This window comes from Xyrauchen texanus, chromosome 13 (assembly GCF_025860055.1).
Source record: "Xyrauchen texanus isolate HMW12.3.18 chromosome 13, RBS_HiC_50CHRs, whole genome shotgun sequence".
Classification (NCBI taxonomy): Eukaryota; Metazoa; Chordata; class Actinopteri; order Cypriniformes; family Catostomidae; genus Xyrauchen; species Xyrauchen texanus.
Window position 1 is genome coordinate 39504341 of NC_068288.1, and position 15735 is coordinate 39520075.

The window sequence follows — 15735 nt, forward strand, 5'->3', positions numbered from 1 at the left end:
GGATTACCACACTAAAAGCAATAGCATCATAAATCACCACATATATAATTTATATAATTTCAAACCTTGCTACAACCCCCTTCATCCTGTACAACAAACATTTTTACAGTTAGTAAGCCAACAGTCTCCATTGTTTACTCTATGACCTCAATCAATGAAACCATTTCAGTACAATCAGTATTTATACCTGTAATTTGACATTATTCTTGAAGGATCATCAATAGCTCCATAGCTGCAGACCTGTACGTTTTTTTTTTTTTTTGCAAAACCGACCACCAATCTTTGTTATGACTGTAATGTTGATCTTAATTGCATGGTGCTCTATGATAAACAACCCATAATAATTGTACCACTGTGCACTACAGAATATCTGTTTGACACGATCGTGGGTTTTAGAAGTAGAAACTGTCTGTACGAAGGTATTAGGCACGTTTACACTATGAGTCTGCTGTGATACTACTCATTGACGCCCTCAGTTCATTTTGTTCCAGTGTATTGTGTTAGTCATGTACTTTTGGTACACCACATGGTGTGAACCATACATACAAAAAAAAACACATGAAGTTTTTAGACAAATAGTAACTAAGAATTCTATGCTAGAAAGAAACAACCTGAATGACTCTTGTTATCACTCCTGACCTTACCACATAATACAACAATGTAAATTACATAGGCCTATAAAATCTGGCAAAAATTATTCATGTATAATCACCATGTCAGACAAATTATATGTTCGGGAGAAAATGTCTTTTGTCAGAAATAAATCCTTCATTTCTGAGACAAATTGACAACATTAGGGATCACCTTAGGTATTCTAATGACTATATACTGTGAAGGAGAACATCTGTCATACTTCAATAATGTCTTTCAATGGAATGATGGACAGGCATGTCTACCCATCCCTGATGATTACAGCTCATCAATGAAGTACTGAGAACATTCAGTAATGCTGAATTCATTCTTCAGTGCTTTGTGTTTGTTTTTGTTTTGTTGTTTTGTTTTTTCACACACAGACGCATCTATAATACAAACTTTTTTAATTTAAGCATTTGACAGAAGCCATTTTCCAAAGCAATTTACATATGGTTGGACGGATAGTCATTTGGTGAATTTCTGTTGTAGACTACATATGTTACATTTATTGTCACATTAATTGTTTTATGTCCCCATAATTTATATTTTATTTTAATTGAGCCAGATAAATACTGCTATGGTTGTAGAATTAATTAATGTAATCTAATGGTTATATTATATATAGAGTAAGCTTTAGTTTACTACAGTTTCAAAGTAGCTTCTCCAACACTAGCTCTTAGGTTTGCTATATGGTTACTCACTCAGAATTGTCATTTAATATTGTTGTTTCTACTTTATAATTTTGAGTTTCTACTTTTTTCAATTTCTTGGTCAATCATTAAATAAACTTAATTCTCCCCTTAAATACATATAAACCTGTACTTTAGTTGCACATGCACAAGGACATCTGAGATAGTGTATGGTCCAACTTGACCAAAGGAGACACAGATCACCCTAATGGTGACGAAACGACTATTTGCAACAAAACAACATAAATAATATTACAAAAGATCTAAAACCTCAATAAATTCTTAAAAACAACAATTTAAATGCCCCCCCAAATTTCCCTTTGACCAAGGAAACATGATTAAATAATTAAAGTACAAGGGAATGTGGGCAGGGCCGAAGCTATTGGGGTGAAGGGTGATAACGGTTCTAGGGGCCAAAAGATCAATGGAAAGGTGCCTAGAGCAAAATACAGTCAGGGGGTCCAGGTTATCTTGCTACGACCCTGACTATGGGTATTTCCCATGGCCCCAGTTTTGAACTCAGTCGTTTATTTACACGTAAAATCTTAAGTCTATATATTTTTTAAAATACCTTTATGGATTGTAGAAATTTGATTTATGAGCCCTTGGCATTTTTAGGAATTATTCCAGTAATGACTTTACAGTGTAGCATCAGGTTCAAAGATTTGCGACCTTTATTTTTAAGAGTGTATGGTATAAGTGCCCAAAAACAGCAACCTGAGAGATATTACACTTTTATCATGGGACGGTTGTGGCTCAGGTGGTAGAGCGTGTCGGCTGATAATCACAGGGTTGGCGGTTCGATTCCTGGCCCACACGACTCCACGTGACGAAGTGTCCTTGGGCAAGATGCTGAAACCCAAGTAGTGCCTTGCATTGGTGTATGAATGTCAGTGTGAATATGTATGTGAATGGGTTATTGGGACACAGTGTAAAGCGCTTTGGTAACCTTTAAGGTTAAAAAAAAGCACTATATAAGTGCAGACCATTTACCATTTTATGTGTGTTTACACCTCCCTAGCTCCATAATTGCAGAAGGAACAGTTCAATAACAATCACTCTTAAAGGGTTAGTTCATCAAAAAATTTAAATTATCCCATAATTTACTCACCCACAAGCCATCCTAGGTGTATATGACTTTCTTCTTTCAGCCAAACGCAATCAGAGTTATATTAAAAATATCCTGTCTCTTCCCAGCTTTATAATGGGAGTGAATGGTACCTTAGACTTTTAAGCCCAAAAAAGCACATCCCTCCATCAGAAAAGTAATCCTTAAGGCTCAAGTGTCATCACTTCTCACTAGAGTTTAAGCTATGCCTACGTCATACGCCGGAACTCACTCTCTTGTGAACACGCGGACGGCCTTTAACGGAAGCCAGTGATTATAGTTTATAAAGTTATAAATATGGATATTTTTCTCACAACAACACATCACTTCACTTCAGAAGGCCTTTATTAACACCCTTGAGTTATATGGATCACTTTTTGGATGGATGGATGGATGGATGGATGGGTGGATGGATGGATGTGCTTTTTTGGTCTTAATAATCTAAGGTACCATTCACTCCCATTTTAAAGCTTAGAAGAGCCAGGATATTTTTTTTATATAACTCTGATTATGTTTGGCTGAAATAATAAAGTCATATAGTCACCTAGGATGGCTTGAGTATGAGTAAATTATGTTATAATTTTATCATATCATTTTTGAGTTAACTAACCCTTTAAAGCAAGCATAGTGCTCCTCAAACATTGTGTCTATTTGGGATAAAATGAGACTCTAAAGACAATTTTCTTTGCTGTTAAGTTCCATGAGGAAGTGCCATTAAGGCTGTGAAAGTTAATAAATAGTCTCTGTACGATGCTTTGGACATAAACTGGAAAAGTAGTTAACATTAACCAGTTGCTTCAGAACTCTTAAGGATACTCTGAGATTTATTATGTTGGAATTCCTTAGACACAAGGGGGTACTAATATGATAATTATGTACATCTTTAATTTAAGGAAAATGAATTATTTCCATCACAACCCTGATGGAATTTACAAAATGGGCAGGTGTTAGTTATCTCATATACAAAATTAGGCAGCATTTCAGTTATTATACAACCCATAGACTTATATGATCTGACATATTTTTGAATGAAATAGGATATTCAATGGAAGAAAAAAAATATTGCTGGCCTTAATGTTGTCCATCAGGAATTGATTTGATTGTGAAAAGTGGGTGTTACTTACCAGAATGAAACTAGGTGATTGGAAGTGCGGCATTGAAAATTAGAGGGCTTGGTGACCTCAGTTGAAATGGGATTAATTTTGAATTCATGTTGACTTTACTGTCCTTCTGTTGTACTCCTTTGGTGCTCTGTCTTGAATTTGCAACTTATAATCACAAATAACCGTGTTTGATTCCCATAGGTAGTGCCATCCACATTGCTTTGCTAACTGTAAATATGTTGGTACCAGTGGTACCGAGCTTTCGATCTTTGCCTCATAAAACACAGTTTTCCATGACTCAAAGTAAGAAAGCTAATCATGTGTAACATAACTCTTTTCAGAAGTTCCCAAGGTGACACAGTGCCTTTGGGCTGTGTTGAATGAAATCCATTACATTCTCTTTATTCTCTTTATTTTCATTATGGGAAATGTATGGCCACCTCAGAGGACATCATTGCTGTACTTTCTGTAATATTGTTGTCACATACTGAGGAGGGGATTCCTCAAAGAGGAAGTTCAGGGACATTTATTGAGATGTGTTGAATTCAAGATAATACCATGTCTAAGATATGTGCATTATTTTAATTCATTTAGCAGATTTTTGTTTATTCAAAGCAGGGTAGTGTGTATAGTGCATATTATAATTTCCGTTCCCTATGAACCCCTTACCTTGACAATAATAATGCGTTGCTTTATCAGTTCAGCTACAGGTTTGTACAATTTACATGACTGAGAACAATCACATAACTTCAGATAGCCCTGAAGTTGTTAAATCTATATGGTTTTTGGAAATAATACAGAATATGTACCAATATATCAAGCAGATTGCTACAGGATTATGTGACATTTTAACTGATTTATTCTTGTATGTTGTCCTACAATCCAAACATTCTAGAAATCACTTTAATCTGTAGCAGACAGTGTGACACTCCACAAAGAATGAGAATGATGCATTGAATCAAAACATTTTCGGAAACTCTGACCTAAGGATAAGCCAATGTTGCAATTTACAGAGCTAAGATTTAGGGATGTCTAAACAGTTTGAAGAGTTTTTTCTTTGCCAATGTCACCTTTGCCTTCTAAGGTTCCTTTTTTTGTAAAGCTCTTCTCAAACAATATGTATTGCGAAAAAGTAAACTTGATCAAATGGGAAATCGACACATTGTCTTCAAAAGTTCATATACCCTGAAAACAATATGCATTCCTATTGACTGTATTATATCATTTACAACTAAAATATGACTCGCTTTTGGCTCCACTCTGTGGACTCTTTTGGCATTACTATAGTTACCGAATTCACAGCCTTAAAGAATAGGCCTAAATAAAACTGACTTGACTTGGTTTTGCTTATATTTAATAGATTCAATTTTATTAAGATGAGTTGTGGTGATAATTATATACAGTAATCAAATTTCTTGCAATCCATTAATTTTTACTTAATTTCATGTTGAGATTTTCTGGCAGTTTTATTCAAAGTGACTTCCTGTACAGTAGTCACATTGCAAGTTCCACTAGAGAAACTTTTCATAACTTTACCCAAGGGCATAACAGTGGTAGTCCAAAATAATCTCTCCAACCACATGGATAGACTCTACTCACCCTTCAGGGTTCTAAAGTGCTTCCTAAAATCCTTCTAGGACTCTTGACAAGTATTTAAATTCCCAGATTAAGAATGCAATCTGTTTTGAGAGAAGCATTAATAAAAACAAATTTTAGTTTCTCTGGAAGGCTCATCTGAAGATCATTTGCCTGAAATGCCTTAAAATGCCTCAAAACAATTCCACTTATCATAGCAGATGCCTGACCTATGCAGAATTTATTTAATACTAGAATCCATGTTTCTATGATTTTTTTCCCCAAACGAAGACGAATATGGAAGCATATAATATACAATATAGACTATGTTTCATGTCAGTAAAAGGTCAAAATGTATGTACTTCAGCCTTGAATTATATAGCCTTTGCAGCACTGCATCCTATTTTTTTGTATTTTTAAGTAAATGAAAACAATCCACATGGCAGCAAAGAATGCTTGCTTAAATATTACATATATTTGCATACATAAAAAAATTCCAGAACTGTTTCAGCTTACAATTAGTTTATTTGTTTATTTCCTTTGAAAATTACATTGAAGATTAATATAATTTCTGCGACAGTAGCTCCATCAAACATAATTGCAAAAATAAACAATGTATTCAAAACAGCTTGATAATGGCATGAATCACACTGAAGATATAGCCTTAAAAATCATGGGCCACGGCTGAACAAATATATGTGGAGAGGACCACACTGCTGCCATCCAAATGTCTTCCAAGAACACACCTCTAGCCAAAGCCCATGAGGATGTAGAATGAGCCCGAATACCCGAAGATGAAGGTAAACTGCGTACTTCATAAGCACTTGAAATTGCATCAATAAGCCAATGAGTCTTTGCTTGGACACTGAAACACCCCTGTTGCAGTCACCAAAGCACACAAACAACTGTTCTGACTTACGCCACTGGCTAGTACAGTCAACATAAACTCACAGCACTCAAACATGGCAAAGCACATGCAACCTTTCATGCTCCTGTGACTCAAATGGGGGAGGATAGAAAGCCTGAAAAATAATAGTCTGCAAGCAAAATTATGTCGAAATAACCTTGGGCAAATAGTCCAAATGAGGTCTTAACCCCATGAACACACTGGCGCAAAATCCAATGTCATCTCTGGGCACCAAGCCCTGTCTGGACAGGAAATCCACTCCCAAATTCAATCGGCATATACGGCTCGTAGAGACAGCACATTGTCCCATGCCCACAGAAGAATGCAACATGCCAGCTTCAGTATGGCATGAGAGCGCACTCCTCCCTTTTTCCCACTGTCCTGTTGTCCGACCGGATGAGGACATGGCTGTCCTGAATCTCTGGGCTAATTTTTTTTTACGGCAGCATCAGCATGAAATATTTCAGACAGTTTATGTGCCAATATTGCTGCTGGCCCATCCAAACACCATAGGCTGGACAACCCTCGTATACAGCGTCCCAACCCGTAGAGAAGGCGTCTGTCATTATCATCTTGCTGCGATACACCTGTCCCAATGGAACGTGCAACATCAGAAGGCGGGTCAGTTTCCATGGTAACAGAGTTTGGTAGCACCCACGTGTCACTTTGAAGAGACGGAACGCATGCGTCAGTGGTTGAAGTCCCTTTGTAGAGTTCACCCAGCACTTAAAAAAAAGCCTTGCATTCCCAGGGGAATGACAGCGGAAGCCATAATCATGAGCCCATGTGAAATTATCTCACAGTGAGAACGCAACCCACTCTGAAAATTGCTAGACACTGGCATTATTACAGAAACGTGAGCTGGAGACAGACACGCCTGCATCGCCTGCGAGTCCAGCTCCACACCTATTAACAGAGTATGTTGCCCTGGTAACAGGATGCTATTGTCTAGGTTTACAAGCAGCCCTAGATTGCTCAAATGGCTGAGAAACACATCTCAATGCTGGGCAGCCAAAGTCTCCACGTAGGCTAACACCAACCAATCATCAAGATAATTAAAAATGCTGATGCTTTGAAGCCTCAAGGGTGTCAATGCTGAATCCAAGCATTTTGTGAAAATACATGGTAGCAGTGCAAATCCAAAAAGAAGGACGCAAAATTTGTATGCTTTGCCCCCGAAAGCGAATCGGAGAAAACGCCTGTGCTTCAGAGCAATCTAATTATGGAAATGTTTTTATAAGTGTCCTTCAAATCTATTGTAACAAACCAGTCCCCTGGCTGCGCTTGTGATATTATTTGTATCTGCGTCCACATTTTGTATTGATATTTATTTAGAGTGAAATTCAAACATCTCAAATCCAGAATGGGATACAAGCCGCCTGAATTGAATGACATAACCATGATTATCATTTGATGTACCCAGCTTGAAATGCCCTTCAGCTGCTTTCAAGCCAACAGACGGGCAGACAGAGGAATTAATGCATGGCTCTTGCCTGCAACGTGACATGTAACCACTAGATGGCATGCTTGGTTTACTTTTGTTGACTACCCCAGAACTAGCAGCACAGCAGAGGGAACCCTTCGCTCCTCCAATACTGTGGCTGGTTAAAGGAATTTGATAATGTTTTGCCTTTATTGTATTTAGAGTTAAATATTGAGCACCCTGAAATGTATCTACAGCAGGGATGCTGATAGAATAAAACTTTTCACTAGAAGCAAACAATGGCTTAGAAACAATCATGCACTGAAGAACAGAAAATCTGACTCAATGGCACCTTTATGGAGCCTGTGACATAGAGTAGCTCACAAGGGTTGATGCTGAAGCACCATCAGCCAACAAATTGGTGTGATTGTATAAAGGCTTTTGACCACGTGACACTCAGACGTGTCCCATAGCGATTACACAGCTCGAGTTCCAATGACAGGAAACTATGCATAAACATAACACAGAAAACTTAACAACAGACACTTAATTCCACTGACCTACTGCTGGGCTGCCATTGAAAACTCCATTATAATTTGAAATGCATTTAAATGCAGATCTTTAGATAACATATTACAAAAATATTCTGCACGTTAATTTGGGGTAGTGAATTAGGTATCATAAACTAAAATTAAACAATAACATTTACTTAATGTACAGATATAATATCACTTATGTCATTTCATTATGCATTAACAAATATATTAAAATGCCTTTTTATATGTGCAAGTTAACATTAATCAAAATTAATACATTGTTCATTGTGAGTTCGTTAACAATTGTGTTAACTAATGTGAACGTACACAACTCTACTGCAAAGTGTATTTTTCTATGGATACAGGACTTAAAATGAGAAATTAAGTGAAATTTAATATCCACATGTTTACTTACTCTTTCCTTTCAGATAACTTAATTAATGCAGTTTAGATTTGTCAGACACATGTTGCAAGGTATCTACACTCAAATACAGTGTTTTTCCCTTTGTCTTAGGATGATAGTTAAATGAATGAGATATTATATGTGAGGTCATCTCAGAATACCATCAACAGCATGAATAATTTGCATGGACGGCTTAAATGTCTTAATTTGCCTTTAAAATATAAAAACACGCAGTTTAAGCCACTCAAGATGAAAACATCGTACTCCTTAATAACAACTCAGCTTAAGGGAATTGGAGAGAAAAAATAGAAAGCAAAACAAAGCAACTACTGAGAGGAGTAGATAGAGAGAGAAAGAGAGGGGGCAGGGGTACTCATGAATCTGTAAGAGCACAGGCATTGCTTTATCCCTAAACCTCTCTCTCTCTCTCTCTCTCTCTCTCTCTCTCTGTAACACACACACACACACACATACACATAGTACACTCACAGCCACATGCTCCAGGACTGTGCAGACAAACACACACTTAGGATGGCGACAAAAATAATGAGAAGATGCCACAAAACTTTAAATACTGCATTCATATTCTATCTTCTGGCTGTTTGTTTTCAAGGTGAGTAGCATTTTTCTTTTCTTTTATTTCACTGCTGATTTTGTGATGTTTGAAGATTTTATGCATTTTTAGAAGGAGGAGAGTGGTGTGCTTTAATATCTCTTTCAAAGGGGTTTTTGTTGTACTCCTAACTTTCTTTTAACCATAACGTTGGCATTTTCTTTGCATTGCATCTATCAGACAACAACAGAACTTGGAGTTTTGCATTAGTTTCTGTAGTTCTGTATCTACAAAAATGCCACACCCCTTTGCATCATAACAATACATTTAAAAGTTGGATTTTCAAGAATTTAAAGGTTTGGGATACATTTTAATCACTCTCTCACAAACAAACTGTATCTGTGCATTTATGATATTACCAGATTGCCTTGTGTGCATCTGAAATAGTATCCTGCTGTTGATTTTCCATTAGGTATAAGAGGGTTTTATTCATGTCAGACAATGAAGCATCCAGGCGAATAAGAGCAACTGAGGGACCCTCAGCAACAAAAGTATTTAAACCATATTATGTAATGCATATATTAAAGACCTATTCATTTTTATTAAAAGGTGAAAAAGAGATAAGGAAACAAATTATATTTTAAGTTGCTACACCACGAAAACAAGAGGTGTGGTATTCCTAAATGTAAAGGAGTGTTGGCAATATATCATCTCTTTTTACCATTCTGCCAAACATGTTATATGGCAGGGATCCTATATGTCCGTTTTGCATGTATGCAGATATAAGCCAACATTTATTGACAAAATAACATTCTTGGTCATCTATATAAAAACTTCCATGCAGAAATTATTAGCAATATAGAAAAAGCTCTTGAACATGAATTAATGAGTTTATTGCACAAGTTGATTACATTTATAAAATATCTGTCACATCATTGTGATTTTGGATTAGAGGTACTTGCTAATGGGACCAGGGTTAGGTGTACTTAACCCTAATTCTAATCCTAACCCCTAACCCTACACCTAAGTATTAAACTTTGGTGTGTAACTCATTCTGCACCGTTTGTACTCCAGACATAAATGGTACCTCAAATCATGTGGCTTGTTAAAAAGATTTTATTGTTTATGGACTGGCCCCTTCACTTCCATTGTAATTGCCTTGTAACTGTCACCACGGCTTTTAGCTCTTTAATAATTTTTATTTCTATTTTTTTATTTTTTGTAGCAATCAACATCATTGCCACAAATGCTGTCAATTGAGCTTAACTTGTTTTGAACATGGAACATTCAACAGATTTGGCTTTGGTTCTTTCTTTAATACAAGTCTATAGGAATTTTTTTCCAATTTGACATGCCCAATTCCCAATGCGCTCAAGGTCCTTGTGGTGGCATTAGTGACTCGCCTCAATCTGGGTGGCAGAGGATGAATCTCAGTTGCCTCTGCATTTGAGACCGTCGATCCGCACATCTTATCACGTGGCTTGTTGAGCTTGTACTGCAGAGACCTAGCATGGAGGCTTTGGCTATTCTCCATGGCATCCACGCACAATTCATCACATGCCCCACCGAGAGCAAGAACCACATTATAGTGACCACGAGAAGTTTAACTCAGTGTGGCTCTTCTCACCCTGTCAACCGGGCCAATTGGTTGATTAGGAAGCCTAACTGGAGTCACTCAGCATGTCCTAGATTCAAACTTGCAACTCCAGGTATGGGTGTCAGCGTCTTTACTTGCTGAGCTACCAAGGCCTCCACATGTCTGATTTTTAAGAGAAGTAATAGCACACCTCCCCTCAACCAACAACACAAATTGAGGTATCATTCAAGTCCATAGCACAAAGGATGCAGGTACAAGTAACATGCCAAATAGGGCATGTGTTAGGGGTTTAGAGCAAACCTTCAAGCAACATAAATGTTGATCTGTTTCTCACCCAAAGTGATAGTATCGTTTTAGAAGACATTCATTTATCCACTGGAGTCATATGGATTACTTTTACTACAACTCTCTATGCTTTTTAGGCTTTAAAGTGCTGATCACCATTCACTTGCATTGTATAGATCTACTGAGCTGAGATATTCTTCTAAAAATCTTCGTTTGTGTTCTGCTGAAGAAAGAAAGTCATACACATCTGGGTTTAATTTTTGGCTGAACTAACCCTTTAAGTTTGTGTAACAGTAGTAGTGATGCTTGCCTTACTAAGTACTATTAAAAAAATTATTCATATCAGAGATTTCAGGACATTCTCTATGCATTTAGTAGGAATAAGTGACAGATGTATTTGAAACGGGGGTTGGAGGCATATGCTCATGCATCTGTTGTAATAAAACTGATCGATCGTAGCAGCTGACGCACTGTCAGTGTTACCAAGTGTGAAGCGGTATGGTGCAATGAGCATGCTTTCAGCTCCAGGAGAATCTGTGATTTGGAATTTTGCCAAGTAGCGGGAGACCCTTAAAGGGATAGTTCACCAAAAAATAAAATTCTGCCATGATTACCTCATCATATTCCAAACCCATTTGACAATCTGTCATCCATGAAATACAAAAGATGTTAGGCAGAATTTTAAGAACTCACAGCTTCAGTCACCATTTACTTTCATTGTATTTTTTTCATACTATGACAGTGAATGGAGTCCCTATAGCATTCTGCCTAATATCTCCTTTGAAACATTAAAGTCAGTAAATTATGACCATTTTAATATTGGGTGAATTGTCCCTTTACGAATCACAGTATACCACTTTATTGGCAACCCCACCCCCTCTGCCACCTTTCTTTAGTTATAGTTTTCTTACTCATTCCTTATTCCTGTCTTTCTGGCTTCAAAGGAATCCATCCAATCCTGTTATTCAAGCATTCCTGTTGAAACATTCCATGAACTGGGAATTTCCAGAGGGTTTGGGGGAAGTCAGAGACAGTAATCGCATGAAGGATGTAACTTCCTGGGAGTGCTGTGAGGGGAAAAGTGAAGGGAATAAAGATGGGTTGATGAATTGGGGGAAGGGGGAGAGTAGATATAACATCTGGAAGGAGCATGGGGAGGGGCTTCAAATGTTTCCTGTTTTAAGGGGCTCACTTGTGGGGCAGGGAGGATGAGACAACAAGTCTATATGCATATGTACTATATGTGTGGACAATTATTGACATCAGCCCTCCTCCTGAAAAAAAGCATGCTGCCAAAAAGACAAAACAAATAATGTTTGTGTTAAACTCTAAACACTGATAATAGGAGATCCAGGACAATATGACATTATGTGAAGAATAAGACATTTTCAGGTTAAAATACACTTTTGTGGTAAAAAAAAAAAAAAAAATTACACCACAAATGCTGGCAATTGAGCTTATCTTGTACTGGACCTGGAAGATCCCTTTAATATGCAGAGACAACTGCCTGTATTAGTAAAATATTTGGATGTTAATTCTAGAGGTCGAACAATAGTGGATTTTGGCTATACCGTTAATTAAGGCGTTTGAAAAGGACTACATTTCGTACTATGATTGGCACAGAAGTTACAAAAGTCAAAAATCAATAAAATCCCAGATGCAACCAAAATCCCCAAAATAACCAGAAAAAAAAATAAGATTTGGAGTAGAACACTGGACTAAAGGTCAGAAATACACCCCGTCCGGCGGTCCGAGGGAGTTGTACCCGGAACCGTCATGTCCTGCCGGAGATAGGAGGCAGGGGCGAGGAGCCTACCCCCCTGCGGGACAGGGCTCAACTGGTGGTGGTGGGGGGGTGGAGGTTGCAGTGTTAGCACACCGAAACAGCAATGTGATAGATTGGGAGCGGACTTATAAAGCATTGGCTTATGTGCGATTAGCTAGGAGTTACCCAGCTAATGATGTGATGACGTACACCTGCTGGTCTTCCCGCTAGAACTACGCTCCACTTCCATTTCTTTCTGGACTTTAATTTTGAAATGACGGAGACTATGCTTCGCTAAGCTGCTCTATATTTAAGTATTTACCAAATTAAGCTTTTTATAGCTTAAATATTCACCAGATTAAGGATTTTATATACTGTATTTCACCAGATGAGGTTTTTTATTATTATTCAATAGTTGATGTACCTTCTTATGTGAGACATTTCCGTATAGTCGCATATTTCTTTTGATGCTCTCTCTTCAATTTAGAATACTTGATTTGAAATACTTGAAAAAAATAACAACATTTGCACTGAAGTGAGGATAAAATATGGATGAAAATTGTCATACTGTAGAAATTGTTTTAACTGTAGAATCCTTTTACTGCAGAAAACTTTAACTTTTTACTCTTTAACAAACAAACTCTATGAAACATGCTATTGGTGTATTCTTTCCCCAAATATTAATATTTTTTGTAGCCAATGACACCAATGAAAGTCTTTCAGAGAAACTGTTTAAATGTTTGATTGCAAACTGTTTGAAATTGATCTGTTCCTTCTGGCAGTTAGTTCAGGTCAGTGGGATACTGTTTCTGACACTAGAGGCAAAGATTCTCATTGGACTGAGATCAGAGATTTGATTGTGCCATTATAGGACATTATCTCCCAAGTCCCTCCAATCTCAATATACTCTGGGCTTGGGGTCAAGGTTTTCTTGCAGTATTTCCTTGTGTTATGCAGCACCTACTCCTCTCTCTCTTTAAGAAAAAAGTCAAATAACTGCTGATGAAAGCAACCCCACCACATGATGCTAGTATATCTCTGTCCACTCTCCATGGTGTTTTCTGATATGTGGGCAGTGGTAGATTTGCCCTACACATAATGTTTAGAATTTTTTTTTCTTGATTTTCTTATCTGACAAATAAATCTTCACACATTCCAGTAAGATGTGCAAACCCATGTTTTAATAATTTTTTTAGGGTTCTTTTGTTCCACTAACCATACAGACCACAAATACTGAACTGCAATTTGTGTTAACATTTTCAAAGTGGCTTCTGCTTGGTTTTATGTTACTCAATTGTCGCTGATAACTGAACCAACTTGCACATCCAAACTCCAAACACTTTTTTTCTGTTTGCCAAATTCATGCATTTGCTTGTTTGTTTTTTGTTTGTTTTGTTTAGTTGTTTTATTATAAAATAGTGAGAAATCAACATACATCAGCCAGATCAATTAATTGAATTCAGTCAATATGTGGCTATTTTTAGATTACTTTTATTGTATGAATACCTTACTTGGACGTTTGTCATTTGCAACTGAAGTCAATTCCAAACTAGCAACTGCTTGTCAATTGATAAAGCACATTTTTAGCATTTTCTGTTTATAAAGTAATTTTATATGACAATTGCTGTGAAAAAGTTATTTGAGAAATTGTGTGTGTGTGTTGTATGGGGGGGGGGGGCTTAAGTGTCCATTCATTTTCTACAGTATGCATACAAATGCCATACAGCAACTGGTGTACAATGAACAATAATGGGGCATTGAATCTTAACAAGCATTCATCAAGATATTCACTGTGAAGAAGCATAACCAGAAAGACGTCCCATTGCAGACAGTGTTAAAAGTGAGTTCAAAGTCAGTCTATGTTGGAATTTAGAACACTCTCAGGAATTATAAATTTTTGCTGCCTTTGCTCAAAAGCAAATTCATTTACACACTGAAAAAGTTTGTGAAAACACCACATGAAACAATAGACAAAAGGGGAGGAGTTTGCTGATCCTTAGGGTTGCTTTTCGCTGTCCTGAAGTTAAAGGGTTGTAAAACATTCCATTTCCTTTTAGAGACTGAAATGTTCTAGATCTCTGGGCAGGGATTAAAAGGTCACTTGGTGGTAACTGGTCAATGGTATAAAGTGTATATCAAGTTGCTCTCACCTCCTGATATACTTCCTATAGCACAATGCAACAGCTGTGATGGGCAAGTATGTCAGAGAAATTTGGTGTTAGCACAGCAATCTTGATTTAATTTTCTTCTCTACAATACTTAAAGTTCTCCAGTGGTTCATGGCAGCACCAGACCATTTTTTGGTTCTTGATGATACATTATAGGTTCTTTGGATCAGTTGAATGATTTTTGGATTCTTTAGAGCACTAGTACATAAATGGTTCCCTTTACAAAAGGCTTCACTACGATGTTGCGCTGCTAAGCGCTATGGGGAACAGCTTTCTCTGTGAGCCGAGCTGAATAATGTGTGGAACACGTCAATGGACATTGACCGGAATTTATAGCCTCGGCTGATGTAATCATTAGATGCACCTGAGGCCAGGCTATAAATGGATACGTCACCAGGTGTCGTCAGAAACTCTTTTTTCAGAGCGATTCTGTTTCTGTGTGTTTCACACACCCTGTCAAAACTTTCTTTCCTCTGTTAGGAGTTAGAATCAGTTAAACAGTGTGCAGTGAACTTTGTTCTTTGTTCTCTTTTCTCTTCTGTTTAGAAAATATTATATATATATATTTCTAAAAGGAGAGAATGACTGAAAGCCGCAAACGGTGCGTGTTCCCCTCTTCTCGCTCTATAGCTGAAGACGACACACATCAGTTTTTGCTGTTTGTTTGGGAGCACGCTGCTTTCGCGTTGCAGCAGGGCGGGTGCGAGCACTGCGATTTGCTTTAACAGGCAAAGTGCGTAGTGCTCGCCTCGTTTGCTTCCGGGAGTCAGCACTCTCGAAAAGAAGATCGTTCGTGGGGCTCTTGCATGGTTTTGGCTGGAGCAAGAGACGGGTTGATCCCTTTCTCTCACTCTCTCCCCAAACCCAGCTGTTTCTTCACATGATCTCGACGCTTCTCGGATCATGAGGTGGATCGCTATTCTCTTCCCGCCTCCGAAGCTTTCCGTCCGCGATAAAAAATCTACGGAGGAATTGCTCGATGTTGTTACT

General features: G+C 37.6%; 1 protein-coding gene across 1 annotated transcript in view; it reads left to right on the forward strand.

Annotated features, from left to right (window-relative positions):
- Positions 1–8850: 8850 nt before the first annotated feature.
- Positions 8851–15735, forward strand: part of LOC127654204 (uncharacterized) — a 32850-nt gene continuing 25965 nt past the window's right edge. The window contains exon 1 of the mRNA XM_052141281.1: positions 8851–8990. Within this exon, the coding sequence (XP_051997241.1) occupies positions 8873–8990 (118 nt within the window). The 5' untranslated portion in view covers positions 8851–8872. The remainder of the gene's footprint in view (positions 8991–15735) is intronic.